At 36.9% G+C, this 19,063-nt stretch overlaps 3 protein-coding genes and 1 non-coding gene across 7 annotated transcripts; 3 read left to right on the top strand and 1 right to left on the bottom strand.

The window, feature by feature from the left end:
• The first annotated feature begins 1,149 nt into the window (after positions 1-1,149).
• LOC107847524 (FRIGIDA-like protein 4a) lies at positions 1,150-6,650 on the top strand. Of its 2 annotated transcripts, XR_001667543.2 has the most exons (5): positions 1,150-1,888; positions 3,228-3,607; positions 4,293-4,468; positions 5,125-5,809; positions 6,456-6,650. XR_001667543.2 is itself a non-coding variant. In XM_016691822.2 (4 exons), exons 1-4 carry the CDS (start codon positions 1,419-1,421, stop codon positions 5,743-5,745), a joined length of 1,647 nt encoding a protein of 548 aa, XP_016547308.1. In that variant the 5' UTR covers positions 1,240-1,418; the 3' UTR covers positions 5,746-6,650. The 2 variants fall into 2 exon arrangements, 1 of the variants encoding a protein (XP_016547308.1); XM_016691822.2 differs by having other exon boundaries at positions 1,240-1,888; positions 5,125-6,650.
• LOC124889182 lies at positions 5,844-5,966 on the top strand. Its single transcript, XR_007047794.1, has one exon. It is a non-coding gene; the product is annotated as a small nucleolar RNA snoR136 (small nucleolar RNA).
• Positions 6,651-6,926: 276 nt separating the features above from the next.
• On the bottom strand, positions 6,927-12,277 carry LOC107847525 (protein Mpv17). Its single transcript, XM_016691823.2, has 3 exons — positions 11,944-12,277; positions 9,227-9,318; positions 6,927-7,772 (listed from the first exon to the last, which is right to left on the bottom strand). Exons 1-3 carry the CDS (start codon positions 12,097-12,099, stop codon positions 7,367-7,369), a joined length of 654 nt encoding a protein of 217 aa, XP_016547309.1. The 5' UTR covers positions 12,100-12,277; the 3' UTR covers positions 6,927-7,366.
• Positions 12,278-13,706: 1,429 nt separating this feature from the next.
• On the top strand, positions 13,707-18,829 carry LOC107846866 (sulfite exporter TauE/SafE family protein 3). Of its 3 annotated transcripts, none has more exons than XM_047400045.1 (13): positions 13,707-13,863; positions 14,479-14,770; positions 15,762-15,921; positions 16,069-16,269; positions 16,352-16,416; positions 16,653-16,683; positions 16,791-16,879; positions 16,956-17,042; positions 17,125-17,175; positions 17,269-17,490; positions 18,123-18,216; positions 18,287-18,427; positions 18,547-18,829. In XM_047400045.1, exons 2-13 carry the CDS (start codon positions 14,558-14,560, stop codon positions 18,630-18,632), a joined length of 1,440 nt encoding a protein of 479 aa, XP_047256001.1. In that variant the 5' UTR covers positions 13,707-13,863; positions 14,479-14,557; the 3' UTR covers positions 18,633-18,829. The 3 variants fall into 3 exon arrangements, with proteins under 3 accessions (XP_047256001.1, XP_016546621.1, XP_016546622.1); XM_016691135.2 differs by lacking the exon at positions 13,707-13,863 and adding an exon at positions 13,883-14,037; XM_016691136.2 differs by lacking the exons at positions 13,707-13,863; positions 14,479-14,770 and adding an exon at positions 14,784-15,670.
• Positions 18,830-19,063: the final 234 nt, after the last annotated feature.

Below are 19,063 nucleotides of genomic sequence, written 5' to 3'. Positions count from 1 at the left end.
CTTTAAAAAAAAAATCTAAATATTAAATGTTTCATTTTTAAAATAAAACATATATCATAAGTAATTCACTGATTGTCTTAACTCGTACATTAACATGATTGAAGTCTCTCCTTGCAAGATAAATTATAGATCTCACTCTAACAACCTCGACTAACAATAATAGATGTGCACACAAGTTAATGAAGATTAAGCTTATTGCCCGAAAAATTCTCATGAATGACACATTTTAGGTTCTCCTTGATAATCAATTGTATTTGTGCATGGGCATATTATTTTTTACTTTTATCACGGGTGAACGTAAATATTTTGCCGCATTTATTATTTTTATCTACTTTTCCTATTTTAAAAAGAATAACTTATTTTAATCTGACATGAAGCTTAAAAAAAAGAAAGATTTTTGAATCTTGTAGCTTTAAATTAGAATTATGTCAGATTTATCCAAATATTTTTTAATTTTGTGATTTTAAATATGTTACGTGGAAGGTTGATTTTAAAATATTACTAAAAAATAAAAGAAAGAAATTTTTTGAATCTTTGTAGCTTTAAATTAGAATTATGTTAAATGTATTCAAATATCATTTAATTTTATGATTTTAAATATGTCACGTGAAAGATTAAAATTAAAATATTACAAAAAAAGAAAAGAGTCGTTCTTTTGAAATATACTAAAGGAAAGTATATGATTCTTTTTTTAAAAAGGTAGTAATGATGATGGGCCTTGTTTGAAGAGCGATGTTGATAACATCCACCCCCTAAAATACACGCAGCGCTTAAGATACTCGCAGTCCCTAAAACACACACGATTCCTAAGATACACGCAATACCTAAAACACACACGACTCCTAATATACACCCAACCCCTAAAACACAACGGACTCTTTAGATATTCGCAGTCCCTAAAACACATGCTACTCCTAAGATACACACAATTCCTAAAGCACACGCGACTCCTATGATACACACAATTCCTAAAATACATGCGGCTCTTAAGATACACGCATTTCAAAAAACACACGCGACTTCTAAAATACACACAACTCTTAAAACATACGCGACCTTAATATGTTAATAGCCCTTTACAGTCGTCTTTTTCTGCTAGTTGCCCTTTATTATTTTTTGTTTTCTCATTTGATATTTGATATCTATACTAGAATCCGATTAATTTAAATTCGCATCGAATAAAGCTCCATTCAAAGATAGCATTCTCCATGAAGAATTTTTTCATAATCAGAGATGGAGTTGCCCTTTATTTTTATGGATGGAAATAAAGGATTATGGGCCTTGTTTCACTAAAAAAGAACATTTGAAAGTCCAATAACCACAAAGCAAGTTTACTTCTTGTTTATGTGTGTGTGTGTATGTAACCAGCCTTGTTTGGCTCAGTCTCAGTGAAACCTTAATCGGAAAAGTGAATAACAATGGCGGCTGAAGATCGTATACACGCCTTGTTCACCAACCTCGAAGCTCGACACTCCCTGCTCACCACCATAACTCACCTCCACAAAACCCTAACCAGTCACTTCACCAACATTCAAACCTCTCTCACTAACAAGTCCGAAGCCCTCGATGAACACATCAAAAACCTCAAGGAAAATACCGAAAATGCCCTTATAAAGCTACAGAATCGCGAGGATGCACTGCCTGATAAGGAATCCAGCATGGCAGCTCGGATTGTTGAGATGAAGGAGGAGGCGGTGAAGGAGATTGAGAGTTCGCAAGGTTTGGGTGAGGATTTGAGTGATAAGAGCTTGGAGGAAGTGCTGGGGGTTTATTGTAGGAGAATGGATGCGAGTGGTCTTGTTAGATTTATTCAGACTAAGAGAAAGGAGTCTATTGGTTTGAGAGCCGAGATTGGCGCTGCACTTCAATGTTCACTTGACCAAATGAGGTTTGATTATACGAAAATACGTTTTGTTTAATGTTTGTATGACAAATGCTTTTCTGTGTTCATGTGTTTAACAACTCATAGTAGAATTTCTGGTTCTATTGGAACGCAGGATTCTCCTTTTATCAATAATTCTGAGCTAAATATTTTTTTTGTTGTTGGTAAAAAAAGCATGCTTTGGTGGGGTGGGATGGGTGGGTGGGGGAGACCGTTTCACCAATTCGAGTGACAGGGCGGAGAGAGGGAGGCAACGGAAACTTTTAGAGTCGAGTTTACACTCTTTCGATAAGCTTTTCATAGCCGTAGTCGTACTCAAGTACACAAGATTCCCCTTTTCCCGTATCAATAATCCTGATTTTACGTATGGACAATTCCTCAATATCTTGTTCATTCGCAACAAAATATTTTCTTTTTGCGTCGGTACAAAAATGTTTTTTTTTTTTTGTGGGTGGTTGGATGGTGGTGGTGGTGGGGTGGGGGGAACGGGACAGGGGACTATTTCACCAATCGAGTCACAGGGGCGGAGAGAGGAAGGCAGAATATTTTTTCTTGCGTCGGTTAAAAAGACAATTTTTTTTTTTTTTGGGGGGGGGGGGGGGGCGTTTTCCCCAATCGAATTACAAGGTGGAGAGAGGGAGGCAACGGAAACTTTTAGAGTCGAGTTTACACTCTTTTCGATAAGCTTTTCATAGCCGTAGTCGTACTCAAGTACCCTGCTCTCTTTGTTTATTCTGATAGAGTAATAGTTTATTTGTAGACACTCCAGTAACGGGTGTGCGTCAAAAAGGAGCTCCAGATGCAAAAATATGGAAATAAACCAATTCACAGTTTTAAAATTATGTTGCATCTTCAATACGAATATGTTTCCCACAAGGCAAGTCAAAATTTCCTAATGAGCCAATGATTGTGTTGAAAATAGGGGGATGAGCTAAACAAGCTTTTGGTTGCTCAACTCTCAGTTGTTGATATAGTCTATGGCACTTAACCATTTGTTCCTTTCTTTTCCTCCTAATAGAAGTCTTTGGGAACTTTCATCTATATCTTTTGGACTTAAAATGTTTATTTTCTTGGATAAGTAATGAAAACCAAACACCTAGAAGACTTACTATATACTGTGTTAGCGCTTTCCTAGGCTTTCACAATCCTGGATCTTTTTAGGGTTTATATATTTGTTTTCGTTTGGGTTTGGCTTTTGGGTGATGGAGAAGGAGACAGGTTTGGTCAAGATCAGAGTTATCACTGCATATGTCAAAGCAAAATCGAGACTTCAAAGCTCATATTGGTATGTTTGGTGCTTTTAGTTATCTGATCATTATCATTCTTTTTGCTGGGTTTCCTTCAGATTGATCTTGGATGCAGCGGAGGAGTTTGTGGGGATGAAGGTAGAGGGGAAGACGGTACTGTCAGATAGGAGGTGGGCTTATGATATGTTAATTCAGTCAGTTGTGCCGTCTGCGGAAGGGGGTTATGGTGCGGGGAGGAGTTTGAAGGAGAGGGCAGCAAGGGTGCTGGAGAAATGGAAGGGAGTTTTGGGTGGTGGGGACAGGGGCAGTGGAGTTTGCGCTGCTGAAGCAACAATGTTTTTGCAGTTGGTCATAACATTTGGGCTAAAAGAGAGGTTTGAGGAGGAGTTCCTAAGGAAGCTGATACTAGAGTTTGCTAACAGGAAAGATATGCCAAAGCTTGCTGTTGTTACCTTTGGCTCTGGGAACAAAATCGTAGGTGAGTTCTAATAAACTACTTAAGTTGCTATTTTGTGGAATTAATGTCGTGGAAATCTGATTTGTGGAAATCTGATTTCTAGTATCCTCCATATAGGCATTGTAAAATTTGGATATAGTTGGCTAGAGAAACTTAAACTAAAATGCTGCTGTAAGATAATATTTTGTTCAAGATACTTTTCTTACCTTGCTGTGGAAAATATTCAATTTGGAAAGAAACTGTTTAGTGTTTTGCTAGCAACTGCAATATATAATGCGGACTTTTTACCCTATAATTTTGTAGCTTTTCTACTTTTTCGTATAGTTCTTTTATTTGGATTTTTTTTTGTGCAATTATAAATCAAATTACTGCTTTACAAAAAATTGTGTTGCCTGACACTAGTACTTTATTTCTAACTATACCGTGTGCCTGAAGATTTTCTTGATTCCAATTTCTGCTGTTGTCGGCATAAAATACGAGCACAGGAAGTGAATCCTACTCCAATTGACTTTCTGACTACATTAGTGTTGTCAACAGAAAATACTGAATTAGAAATAACTTTTGAATGTGATTAGATCTGAATTTCCTGATTTTGGATCTGTAAATTATTAAATGGTGGCTGATTCAGCTACTTGCTTGGGCCATCAGCTTGAATATTTAGCTTCTTTACTACAGGTAATGACTGTGCTACCTTCTCTTTGATCAGATATTATTGAAGAGCTGGTGAAGACCGACAAAGATGTTGAAGCAGTATATTTTGCTTCAGAGGCTGGATTAACAGAGAGATACCCTCCGCTCTCACTTCTTAGGTCAGCTCTCAGGAGCTGCCGAAGAAATGCTAATAACATATCAAAGAAGGGAAAATTTAGTTCATCTGCAGTGGTGCGTATATTTCTCTGTCAAGCGCCTGTTCTTTTTTATTTTTTAAAATTTTTTTGTCTGGATGACAAAGTTATAAACAAGCATATTATTGTGTTTCATAGATCAGAGAGGAGTGAATCCCCTGAATCCTAGAAAAGGAGCAAAAGTTCTCTGATCTTGTAAAGCTAAATCAGTTGCTGGAAGATTGGGGTTTGGGGTGGGGGTTGGCTATTGCCAACGGCTATTTTTGCAAAAACACCATTGGCAACACCTACTTTTTATTTATTTTACAATTTGGGTATCGTGATTGGACTGGTCCGGGTACCTGGCCCAGATGACGACCTGTCCCATCCCCTAAACCTGTCAAACCCTATCGTACTGGTACCAGGCCAGTCCAGTCCAGGACATCCTGGCGCACTGGACACCCTGTGTAGATGTTGCATAAATATTTTTTTAACACCAAAACCTGCTTATGTTATTTAAAGCAAAGTTTAAGGGAAAAAGTTATCGATGACCACCTCAAAATTTTACAAGCACCTTCTGCTGTAAATCCTTTGTGAGATATTTATGCGCGCGTCTACTTTATAAATCTGTTCTTTATTGCTGCTATAATCATATGTTTCCATTATTTTTATATATTTGTTTGTCGGTTTTCATAAGAGTGATTTGTTCCTCAGGACAAAGCTAACACCATAGAGTTGGAAGCTACTAAGGCTTTAATAAAATGTGTGGAAGATCACAAGCTTGAAGAAGAATTTTCTTTGAATGGACTTAAAAAACGGGTGACTGAGTTGGAGCTGGCCAAAGCAAAAAGGAAGAAGAGCACAGCTCCTGGGAACAAGCATATAAAAAAGCGGGGTCGTAGCTCTGGCAAGGCCAGTGACCCGTCCACCTCTCGGCATGGTAAATCTGGAAGGTTGTCAAATGCCTCTCCTTCTTTCAGCTCCAGGAATCCTCCACCAGCTAGATATGCAGGAGCACATAGCTACACCAGTCAGACTGTATATGAGGCACCTAGCACGGTCTCATATGCTCCAGCTTACAGTGGGGCTCACGCCAAGAGTTCGGTTGCACTTCCTCCACATTATGCACTTCAAGAAGCTGGAGCTTATAGTGGCACTCACACTCAAAGTCCAGCAACACTTGCTCCACAATATGGATATGCACATCAAGATGCTGGAGTTGATGGAGGGCGGAGTTATCATGGATCATATGGAGGGGAGACTGGTTATAGTGCATATGATTATACTCTCGCTGCTACTGCCTCTGCATACCCACCTTCATACCCCCCACAGTAGTACTGACTACTCAAAAAGAATCAGATGACATTTGGAGCTGCACCTTCTGTTTCATACATGGAAGGTATAATTTTAACATGTGGGTCCACCCACAGTTTGCGGTTTCTTATTTTTTGGGCCACACTTTTTGACTGGCTCTTTACAAGTAAAGCTATAAAGATTGTTCCTCTCGCTATCCTTTGCTCCTTTGTGTTGTATTTGGATGTCGAGGAACTACATTATTAACTCATTTGGCAGAAGTAGGTTTGTTAATTTGTAAGTTCAGTTTACTTCTCTTATGTCAATTGCCATGAGCAAATAGATACTAGTTTTAGACGAGTAAAGTTAAACAACAGCGTAATGCGACAAAAATGATATCTTTCTAGCAAATGTGTTTTAAAGCAAGTGTTAAATTGATGGTCTCTCTTTTTTTTTTTTAAAGCTCAGTAGTCAGTACTATGTTATCATAATTACTTTTGTTTATTTGTTTGTGTTACAGATTATGATGCTTCACTATCTGGTTGGTAAAACTCATTTGTTTTGACTTACTTGTTCCATTGAAGCAAAAGTGTGTGTGATGCTCTATGTATATAGAAATTTTGTTGGTTGGAGAACTTTGGGGCGTCTACATGTTATTAGTATAAATTTTTTTTTTCTGAATTTTGTAGCTAACACCAGTAGTGTTTTTGAATGTTACTGCAATTATTTATAAAGTAAATTTGTCCCTGCAGGTGCAGGTTCTGAGAAGAAGTGTTACAAATGGATGTCAATTAACCTTTTCTGTAGCATGTTTTAGGGTGTACCTTAAATGCGAAAACTATGTATAGTTTAGTGAGGAATGGAGTGATTCATTTGAACTTTTGAGTCTGTAACCATCTTAAGTTGTTACTTTCTACATTATGAAGAAATCAGTACGAGATTTTTCAGTTTGCATCGTTGCAAATATAATTGACAAACATTATGTAGAGACATCATTGAATAGAAATGTGAAAAGGCATTTTGGCAACAAAGAATACAAGAGACCTTTCATTGAGATCTATGGAATCCTTTCTTTTTCTTTGCCATTGAAAGACCAAAGGATAATTCATTCAGCATAAGAGTTTGAGGTCGAAGTATGTCATGGCCTGTATTCAGCCATGTCCATCAGTTCCTTGAATAACAAAGTTGTAACATTAACAAAATCAAAAGACAACACATCTCAGTGCTCGAGCAATCAAATTCGATTTCTCAATAAAAAGGAAATACTTCATCACAATTCAATTGTCTTCTCAAAATTAACCCCAGTTGTCAAATTGGGGAAGAGGAAAACTAATGGAAACAGTATCAATCAAAATGTATAGCCTTGTCGTTAACTCATAATACAGGACCAAACAATAGTATCCGAACTTTGACAGCATAAAAAGTCCCACAAGCTTATTCAACTAGTGGATGAAGATTGGTCCATAATAGCTTTGTTAAGCTTCAATTGATAAAGAGTGTGACTGAATCCAACTACCAATTTCCAAGATGAAACTCTCCGAGATTTCTGTTAACACCTTGCATGTCTTCAACGTATCTCTATACCTAATATCGCTATGCCCAATTATGAAAGCGAAAAGGGATTCCCAAAGCGAATGCATATCCCTAGTGAAATAAGGAATCATCAACCTTGCTCCTTTTGTTCCTTTAAGCGAACAATGCTTTTCAACCATTGCTTCCACGCAGCATCTTCCTGCTGCTCAATCCATGAAAGGAAGGAGCTATCCAACAAGCAGAAGAAGTTGACGTAAAGGAGCTGATACCTAACTGGTATATAGCGGAAGTTGGCCACCTGGACAATAGGCCATATACCTCCCTCTAGTATTAACGCTGGAAGAAAGTCTCTCTTCACACCTTCCACAACTTGAGCAGTATCTTTGCCAGTGGAGTAGCCCATATATGTGAAAAAGACGAGTAAATCCAGGGGCCCAAAGATTATACCATCAAGTGCTACTTTTGTAGCAACAAACCGCAGGGATTTAGGTTGCATTTGAAGTCGCAATCTTATGAAGCGATCCAACCCTTCATACCTAAACAGATAATATAGTGAGATACATTCACCCCAAACATTACAGAAGTAAACATTATCTGCAGCCTTTTCAATAACAATTCAAGAATGTTACTTTTAGTTGTCACAATATAACAGTAATTTATTGAAAACAAAAAATGCTCTAGCACATCAAAAAATGATTTCCTAGTGCAAAGCGTAACAAAATTTAACAGCACCCTCCAGCGACATAAAACCAATAAATCCTCTTTATTCAGTTTGCTTATTGTCAGTAAAGCTTTTGTCACTACAAATTCAAGTACTTACGCCTGCAGGTTCTACTAAACAAACGAGCAAAAATTTATTTGGCTGGAAATCCAATATCAGAAAAAGAAACAGGCTCAATCTAACCCTGATTTAACAAATTAGTGTTATTTTATTTGGCAGGAAAATTGAATATCAGGAAAAGATTTAGTCTTAGGTTGACCCCTGATTTGGATTATGTTATTCCAAGTCTTCAAATATTAATTCAAGATGCACTAAAGGCCTCACTTGATAAAGGGAAGAAGAGGCACAAGTCTTGAGTACTTGTTAAATCTAAGAGCATCCAGAGATATAGAATTTGAGCCTCAAGGACTGCATAGATTGAGAGCACAATACCAAAAGGCATTAGTTTTAAACTAAAACTTCAGTATATTTATATATTAAATGTTCAAACTGGATCCAAAAGCTACTACATTCTACTTCAGTGAAGTGACATAAACCAACAGATTAGACATTTCGATCGTGGTCCTTAAAGAGAGGAAATGAAGATATATCCAACAAGTCACAATGAAGTTCTAATGCTTCTTTGACCAAAGCTTCAAAGAGGAGATAGATGTGAAGAAAGATATAAATCTACTTTGCAATTACTGCTAAAAAGAAAAAAAATCTTACTGCTAACATACTTAAAGTTGCAGTAAGCTCATTTTTATGAGAAGCCAAGATAGAAATCTATCCCACATTCTTACATAAAATAAAGTTCAACCATAGCAACACATGTAAGTGCCATAATAAGAGTACATCCCTCTGTCGCATTACTAACTACATATGAAAGGTTATGCAGATTTAGTTGCTAATTACTTGACCTCACAATTACTAATTAGTTGCTGAGGTTTCAAATATATAAAGATTCTAGATTGATATTGATTCACATCAACACCCCATTTTGAGAAATCTCATAGGGAAGTAGTGAAAGTCGAAAGGGTCTAGTAAATTTTAGACTACATTTTTTACTTAAAGACACAAGTATATTCTTATTACAAGGAACATTTTGATAACTGTGACATAATCATGCCAGTACGCCAGAAAGCCCCTTGAAAGGAAACACACTCCATGAAGTAATACTAATCACAAAAAACTACAACAGCATACTGCTCATCAAAGACCAAAACAAGGTCATTCAGTGAAGTGTGGCAAATCAGTGACCTAAGCAGAAGCAAATAAAGAAAGGCCTACCAGAAGTGGCCAATGGGTCCAACAAATGCAAAGCCGAACAAGCTCGTTGTGGCAACTCGTCTCCAGTTGATTGCAAATTCTTTATTTTTATCCTGCAGTTAAGAATAACATCATTTCCCGATAAATAATACCAGGCAGTGACAGAGCTAGGAATTTCATGAAGAGTGCTCAAGCAATGGAAATTTTTTAACATGAAGAGTGTTCAAGCCAGGAGTTAAGAAGAGTGTTCATGAAGAATTTCAATATGTATACATATATTGACAAATAGATGCACCAAAAATTTGTAAATCAAATTACACAATATTAGTAACTGAGTTTTTCTTAATGAATGAATGCACCAAATTTTTTAAATCAAAATGAATAATATTAGCTTTAATAAGAATATATTTAATTTCTGAATTGAACAGATGGAGCAAAAAAGAAAAGAAGAGGCTTCAGCCTAGAAAGAAATCATTTTTAGGCTTTAACCTTTCACTGGCCTCCGGCGACGAAAACACTAGTAGTGAGACATGAATAACAAAGAGTAGACTCCTAGTTTAAATATTACAGTCAGACAAAAATTTTGAACCAATTTTTGAATCAAATTCAGCTCCACTAATTTTTTAGGTTTTAAGCTACAATGTTGGTTAGAAATGTTATCAGTTTCTCCCATCACAAGGCAGGCGTAAATTTTTCATAGTGCTCTCTCTGGTATGCATATTCTTGTGGCTGAATTAATCACTAAAATAGAAAAACAACAGTCTTATACAAAGATTGGTGTCTTCAACTTGTAATTGAAAAGGACTGTGAACCCTTGGGTTTTTTTATACGGTTGTCAAGAGAAAGAGCTTATCTGACTATTAAACAGAGTGAAAACAGCATGCCTCAGGCAAAACAAACTCAAAGTTTAGCACTTATAAAGATTATTAATATGTTCAGCTGAAAAAGGAGTAGCACTAGGAAAGAAGATAAAAGAGGAAGAGTAAAGGAAAAATAGCTTGTATTGTTAGAAAGTGAAAGAGGGAAGAAAGGAGGAAGTACAAATCACATTTACAAACACCTTGAGGAGTAGGATAAACCCAAGAGAAGTAAATTATTCGACCCCGTCTCTTTACCCTTCCCCTCTTCCTCCTTCAACCAAACATGGATAGGCGCAGCAAAAAAGTTCTACAGGAGGCTGCAGAATATACAAAGTGCTAGTATGTCAATCTTACATTACTTATTCATTTGTTGATGATACTATTTAAAAAACCTTTTAAGATTTGATGGTCCAACTACTCTTAGGATAGAGATAAGTAAGGCCAATATGGAGAATAGGGTGAGAAACCATTGAGATCTAAACTCCTGACACTATGGTTCGACTTGCGCCTTTTTAGCCCTCAACTGAACAACAACAACAACTACGTCTTTCTCTCAAACTAGTCGCGTCGGTTGTATGAATCATGTAAATTTTGCTTTATTTGGATTATTATTATTATTAGATAAAGTAAAAGGATGGCCTTGGCTCAGCGGTAAGCTTGCTTACCGTGGTGTGCTAGGGTCGGGGGTTCGAAACGCCCCTCCAGCGAAGTTGGGGTGAGGGCGCGTAGGTCAGGCCCGGAGTGGTCCCCCCCTCCCCGACACCTACGGAGTAGGTATGAACCGGGTCGTCCCCTTTTTATTAGATAAAGTAAAATTTTATTGAAAGGGTACCAAGCTGTTTACAAAGAAGAAAAGGACTCATACAACGGCCAAATAGACAAGCTGTTGCTCTTATTTTTGTAACTCTAGAATCTGGGCCAGCTTTCACGCCACCAACAAGGCTAGAACAGACGAGAAGAATGAGTAAAGGTGTTGCACTTTCCTTTTTCTTTTTTAATAACCATGGTATCCGGGCTAGCTTGTGTACACCTCGACTAATTCCACGGGATACTTGCCGCCATACACCAGCACCAGATACCAAGTAACTTTGTCCACCAAGGCTAGAACAGATGAGAAGAAATCACCTAGTGTTTGTTTCTGTTGGTAATTGAACGTGAGAAAACATGGTGCTCAACCTAACTTCATTGAACCACACGCTTGGGTGCAAAGGTGTTGCACTTTCCTTCTTAAAAATCCGAAAAAATGGATATATTGGTGCCCCGTAGGATGTAACCTAGTGGTTCAGGATGAGGTCTCAGGTTTAATTCCCAAACACCAGGTGATTAGCGGAGCGAATTACGTGGTACCTATTACTGGTGGGAGGTGGCAGACGGGATATCTTCCACCCCCCCGCAACCAACAGGGCTAGAACAGACAGGAAGAATGAGCAAAGTCGTTGCACCTTCCTTCCTAACAAATTCCAGAGAATGGATATATCTGTGCACCCGAGACAAACACTAGGTGATTTCTTTCCATTTATTCTAGCCTTGGTGGACAGAGTTACCTAGTTACCTGATACCTGTTGCTTGTAGTAGGTGGTAGTGAAATTAGTCGAGGTGCACGCACGCAAGCAAGCAGATATATGCAAACATTTATTGAAAGAAATACTAGTTTGTTCCTCCAACAAAAGTGGGATGGTCCACCAAATGTGCCCTAGCTACAACACATAAATATACAAGATGGCCCAACAGATTTGTTTTGTTCCTCCAACGAAATCTACAAGTTTACTCCAATAATCTTCCCTAGCTGCAGCTTATTACTGCATTAATAAAGCATACACAAATAAATTCATACAGAATAGAATAGAGAAACCCTAAATGGAAAGAGAGGTTACTAACAGGGCGATGATGATGTCGTTGTGTTTTGGCAGTGTAATGAGTGACGGCTTGAGCAGATACGTCGCCGAGACCCCAAATGAGACCGGAGCTGATTACCTGCGTCTTCACAGGATGCACGGACAAACAATTTTGGTACCATTTCCACAACCTCAACATCTACTCTCTCTATATATGTAAATCCTAAAAATGCTCTCTTTTGACCCTTTTTGACAAAATCGTTGAATGCCTCGGAAAATGCTTGTTTCTCCCCAATATTATACTGAAGGCAAACCAACCCCCCCTTTCTTCTCGCCCAATTTCACCCATTTATTTCTTCATTTTTATTTTATCCATCAATTATTACTTACGATTTTTATTTTTTAAATATGCTAAATCAATAATCAAAATAATAAGATATTTTTTTATTGATTTTCAATTTATCGATTCAGTTTAACCGATAAGAAAATATTCATAAAATAAAAAGAGTAGTAACTAACATGAAAAAAAATCAAATCTTAGTTGCAATAAAAAATCGTATTTTAATTTACAAGAATTTTGAGTTTGAACTAAATGTTGCTAGGAGAAACTAAAAGTTTGTATAATTGAAATAATAGGTTTGTTAATCGATAGAAATTAAAGAGAAATTAAGAGAAATATATAATAAGTCATATATATATATATATATATATATATATACTCTTATTGTGTTATCGGTTTACACAATAACCTAATAAGAAAAAATCGAACCGAACCAATAACCCAATAATTTTTTTTATAAAATCATTAACCCAATAACAATAAAGCAATAACATTTTATCGGTTCGGTTTATTGGTCGGTTCGTTTTTTGCACACACCTAGTAAGCTTTTTGATAAATTTACATTTCTAAAAAACTAAAAATAATTTTATTCGATTACCCTTATTTATTTTATTAGAAATTGAACCTGAGACACGGGATGCAACAGGTATCTCATGGAATTAATTTAGTTACGCATAAGCTGACCTCAGCACCATGGTTATTACTTCAACAATAATGCACCTAATACACATCCATAAATCGAGGTCTAGGGAGGGCAAAGTATACACAATTCATATCATTACGTCAGAAATTCTATAGATCTCAGAATAATAACAAAAAAAATAATATAGAAAAAGACATAATATGATAGCGGTCTCAACGCGCCCACCAGAAACTCCTGCAATATTTCTATTTGGATCCATATAAAGTCCAATAAAAAGAATTTGGGCTTTTGACTTTGAAGTCCATTGGGTCTCTCCTCAATCTATTCAGGCCCAATATATTTAGGCCCATTGTGGGGGAGCATATTCCTCAAGGATCAAACATATTAGAGCTAGAAGTTTGCACCTTCAAAAATATAAACAATTATAGTCTATAGTTGTTTATTATGAAGTGTAACATTTTCACCAACCTTTCTGTCATCCTTGATTTGAACGTGAGTTGAATGAGTAACTTAACTTTAGCCAGATGTTTCTCGACTCGAATCTTAAATATGAAATTATTTTTGATAAGTTAACACTTTTTTTCATAGCAAACGTTCTAGCGCATGTTCAAATTAATATATGAAGTATTAGTCAATCTCAAAGGAATCTAAGTGAACAATTTTCAAATGTCCAGATCTATTTCACATGTGACTCAACCATTATGTGTTGACTAAAAGGTGAACCACTTTTAAAGAATCATCATCTCATTCACTATATACTTTGTTCATTTGAGTGTATCAATTTTAATTAAATTAATTTCTTAAACTCACTCTTTCTATTATTATATATATAATAATAATTTCCATAAAAAAGTCCTTACCACCTCATTTTTTATTATTTCCATAAAAGATGCTTATGAATAAATGATTATCCCACATGGTCAACACCAATATGTTAGAATAGATTTTTCATCCCATCAACTGTTAAAAAGAGTTAAAAGGTTATACTTTTATTTTAAATACTCATTATTATTATTATTATTTTGATAGATATTTTGATTTGATGTATTTGAGTAGAGTGTCTGACAAAAACATACCTATCTACCTCTGTTAGGTAGAGGTAAGATCTGTACACGTACAATCTATCATTCAGATTTGCTATGAGATTATATTGGGTATGTTATTGTTGTTATATTATTATTAAACTTCGCTAGTTTTCATTTGATTTTTATTAAAGGAGAATAATGTGCATTTTGTAGATTTCTAATGATTATATAATAGTATATATATATATATATATTGACTGCTATAAGAGGGGACAAGCAGTGTGCTAGGCAGTGAAAAACCATGATGTTTCATGCATTTGTGAAGCTTCAATTGTTGTCCTAATTACCACAATATAATCTTAGGACTTTTATAAGGATGTTTTCTTCATAGTTTCATTAATGTGAGACTCAAAAAGACCAAAGATCCACCCTTTTCTGCTTGTTTTTCTCTCCCTTCACACATTAAACATATCTCTTCTTTTTATTTGGTTGTAAGTTTTCTCACTAACCAATCAAATCTTTGACTAATGGTTTAAAATACATTTTTCTTTTGTTGTTGTTGTTTTCAAGATTGACATTGTTGGAAGACAAAGAAAGTTGTTGTTGAGTGTGTGTAGTGTTTGAAAACAAAGTGTAATCTTTGTTTGGAATGGAGGGACTTAGAGGAAAATTGAAGATTTTGAGGCCACTTTTGTCAATATCATGGAGTTTTCTTTTAGCTGCAATATTTGTATCTGCAGAAAGAAGCTTCAAGAGGGAAGCTATAATTGACAAAAATGCAACTTCAGATGAACATTACCTCTCAGCTGTTGTCAACTTCTTATGGAAGCCCAATGAATCTGGTTACCAACATGTTTGGCCTGTAAGCGTCTCGTGTGTGTCCCTCGTATTAATAAGAACACATTTTTAAAAGATGTGTCCATATAACATGTGTTCTTGTTTCAGTTTGTTCTAATACTTGCTTATTCATGTTTATTTCTGCTATTCTCTCAAATTGTTGGGACTCTTTCAACTAAGTTGGAAGCTACGTTGCACGGACTCTCCAAAAAATGCTGCTGCACCGCGTGTTGGATCCTCCAAAAGTACACTACTTCTGGAGGATCCGACATGTAGGAGCAACATTTTTGAAAAGTCCGAGCAACATAGGTTAGAACTACCATTCATATTTCATGACTGATTAGTTTATTGAGTAGATGAATGAAACAGGTTACAAATGAATCAGAATGGATATTGAGTATTCATATAGTTGATCTCTACTAGTTTGCATTTGAGGCATAGTCGTTGTTGTTGGTTTTGTGAATTTTGTGCATATTTGTTTGATCTGCAACAACAACAACATATCCAGTATATTCCCACCAATTGGGGTTTGGGGAGGGTAAGCGTACGTAGTCCATACCACTACCTCAGAGGTGAGATAGAGAGGCTGTTTTCGATAGACCCCCAACTCAAAATTCAGAAGGCATGGAACATGCATGTCACGAACTCACGATGTGTGTTTACTTACTATCGACATAAAAAAAAAGAGAACTAGATAGAGAATAGCTTGGAAGTTCATTTAGAAATGAATAAAATTAGGAGAAGGAACCCAAGGAAAGGACATAACTACAGTGTCCATGTAACCGGGATGATGTGGAGTTGATATTCCAAATTAGTTATGTAAATTTTCCATTTGAAAGTTATAGATAGCAGGGTGCTACGATTGGGCTGTTGAACATCTGCAATATGTGCGGTATGGTGTGCCCCATATGGAGTAGCACTTAAGGTTTATAACCAACAACCCTGAGCTTTGTTGATATTTTCATTGCTCACGTATTTGCTTTTTATGCCGTTGACTATGTGGTGTGTTATTGCAGGACATGAAATTTGGATGGCAAATTGTTCTTGGTACCATAATTGGATTCGCTGGAGCAGCGTTTGGGAGTGTAGGTGGTGTTGGTGGTGGTGGCATATTCGTACCCATGCTTAGTCTTGTGATCGGATTTGATCCAAAATCATCTACAGCAATTTCAAAATGTAAGATTAGGGACAATTTTGCATGACCATTTGGAAATTCATTTTCATGACTTAGCAGGTCCTAATTTATGAACGATCAGCGTCTTCTGTTTTGAAATTCTTGCTCCTGGTTAAGAGAGTCATCGCTCCTAGTTTTCTGGTTGATAGGTATGATCATGGGTGCTGCAGTGTCTACTGTTTACTACAACTTAAAGCTCAGACATCCCACAATCGACATGCCTATTATTGATTATGACTTGGCTGTGCTCATCCAGCCAATGCTGATGCTTGGCATTAGTATTGGAGTTACTTTCAATGTGATATTCGCAGATTGGATGGTTACGGTTCTGCTAATTGTTCTCTTCCTTGGTAAAGCACCTCTCATAATATGGCACTAGTGTTTATTAAGTTATTACTCCTACAAGACTTTGATCGTAAATGATTGTTGCAGGCACGGCAACCAAGGCCTTTCTAAAAGGGGTTGAGACGTGGAAGAAAGAAACTATTGCGAAAAAGGTTATCTCCTTTATTCTTGGAAGTTTCCGCTTTTGTGATACAGAAATCTGTACACTACTTTGCTCTCTTTAAATAGCATGTTAGAATCGTTAATGCTTTTATGGTTCTTTCTTCTGCATTCTAACACATGAAGTTAGATTATTTATCCAGTCAGATTCTAGCAAGACGATGTTAAATAAGTCATGTATATGAAGTGTTGGATTTTTCTAATCGTCTGTTTTTTTTGGTTACTTCAGGAGGCTGCTGCTAAACTTTCAGACAAAAATGGTAGGTCAGGAAAATGAATCTTCTATTGTATGAAGAGTTTAGAAGGCATTTCATCTCGATTTTCCTTCTCGTGGGGATTACAGTATTTCTTTGTTGCTTTATGACAGGCACTGGCGATGAAGCAGAATACAAACTCCTTCCCAGCGGTCCCGCCAATGGCACTGATAAGGATGCCAAGGGTGCAGCTGAACCAGAGGTGACTCATCCAAACTCTTGAAAGGATAATTATGTTTCGCCTGATTTTGTAACTCTAAAAGGACGTATTATTTTAGGCCCCTTTCATGGAGAATGTTTGCTGGAAGGAATTTGGACTCCTCAGTTTCGTTTGGGTTGCATTTCTAGTACTGCAAATTGGAAAGGTTTTCATTTCTTACCGTTTTGGCTTTGTTCCGATGTATAGTTTTAATCTGTTAACTCACTGGCGTTGTATGTTTGAAATAGAATTACACATCTACTTGCTCGGCATGGTACTGGGTGGTGAACTTGTTGCAGGTTCGTATTTGGTTATCTCAAATTATGTTGAAGCAAACGTCTGAGGCACGAACAATTCTAACAATCACTGTCAACTCATTTAATGTCATTCAGATTCCAGTTGCTGTTGGGGTGTCTTCATATGAAGCTACTAGCTTGTACAACGGATGGAGAAAGATAGAATCCAAGGGAGAAGCCGGCACCAATTTCCGCGTGATGCAGTTGGTTGTTTATTGCTTGTTTGGAATACTAGCTGGTGTCGTTGGTGGACTTCTTGGTCTCGGTGGAGGATTTATCATGGGTCCACTGTTTTTGGAGCTCGGCGTTCCTCCACAGGTTAGTTTGTGAGCTGAAGTAGCATGACCAGCAATACACGTTTAGTTCTTCTCATACGTTGGCATGAAAACATATTACCAACCTGTGGTTTGGTTTCGTGCTGTGTTTTACTTAGCTTTTAGTTTACCTAATAACGTTCACAATCTTCTGAAGTATGCGTTTGAATTATAGAAAAAATGGCGTTAGAATTCATTCTTCTCGTAAGGTAACTGATTTTTTTAATATAGAGAAGAGCTTCCGTATACAAGAGATATATCAAAAAGTAGAGAACCTATATCAAAACACGATTGTCTACGAAAGACACCGGATCATCTACACAAGAAGGAATCGACAGGATGCACCAAAAAGCAATCAAAGACCCTCCGATTTCTCTCCCTCCTACGATCCATATAAGAGCTAACGTTCACTTATCCAGTATGATGCAGTTAGCATTTCTTTTCTGTCTTTCTCTGGTGTCTTATGTCAATCGTTCTCCATTTCTTCTGTCGCTTCACTTCCCTCTATACTTGTCTATGTGCATACTACATGTGAACATTATGTTGCAACCGCTTTTGCTTGACAGAACTTTGTATCATATCGATTCATTTCATACTTAATAAGCTGACTCGCGTTACTCTATTTCTGTGTATCAGGTCTCAAGTGCCACTGCCACCTTTGCGATGATGTTCTCCTCATCAATGTCCGTGGTGGAGTATTACCTTCTAAAGCGTTTTCCAGTTCCTTATGGTACGCGCCATTCCCTTTAACAGATTGTTTGGTTCATAATGACAGAATTGACAAGCGTATCTTCTTACAGCTCTCTACTTTGTTGCTGTCGCGACTGTTGCTGCTTTCGTTGGGCAACATGTTGTGAGGAGGCTGATTTTAGTACTAGGACGGGCGTCACTCATCATCTTCATCCTTGCCTTCACAATTTTCGTCAGCGCAATATCACTAGGTGAGTAACTCAACTCATCATCGCCTACTAGACACTTCAGTCTTCAGAGTCCCTCCTCCGCGATAACTCATTTGGCCTGCATTCTGCATAGCTGTTCATTTGCTTCTCCGTTTTTACAGGTGGAGTCGGTATCTCAAATATGATCGGGAAGATCCAGCGCGATGAGTACATGGGATTCGAGAACCTTTGCAAATATAAGATTTAATCACCATACACACACCTATAGTGATTTTACTGTTGCAGATTTCTGCTCTACAGCAAAATACTTCCATCAAATTGATTGGTTTAACAATTATGCAATATAGTGAGAACTAATTAGCGTTCTAACACATTGTTATACGTCGAATGGATTAACAAATGATAAAAGTTTATAATACAAAAGCCCGTCATTTATAACGCTTATCATCATCTAATTGTAGAATATCGAATAGTTTTTGCCGTTTAGCGATCGAAGTGTTACGGCGCCAAGTCCAAACTCTCGCCCAAACGCCATTAGGAATGCCGTTCATATTACAATAATACAACAACAACATACTCAATGTAATCGCAAAAGTAGAATCTTTGAGGATGAGATGTACACAAATGTTCTTTCTTTGAAGAACGTCTATAAAATGAAATCCCACAAGTAAAATATTC

Source organism: Capsicum annuum, chromosome 11 (genome assembly GCF_002878395.1).
Source record: "Capsicum annuum cultivar UCD-10X-F1 chromosome 11, UCD10Xv1.1, whole genome shotgun sequence".
In the NCBI taxonomy this organism is placed as follows: domain Eukaryota; kingdom Viridiplantae; phylum Streptophyta; class Magnoliopsida; order Solanales; family Solanaceae; genus Capsicum; species Capsicum annuum.
This window is presented reverse-complemented; position numbering and strand designations above follow the sequence as displayed.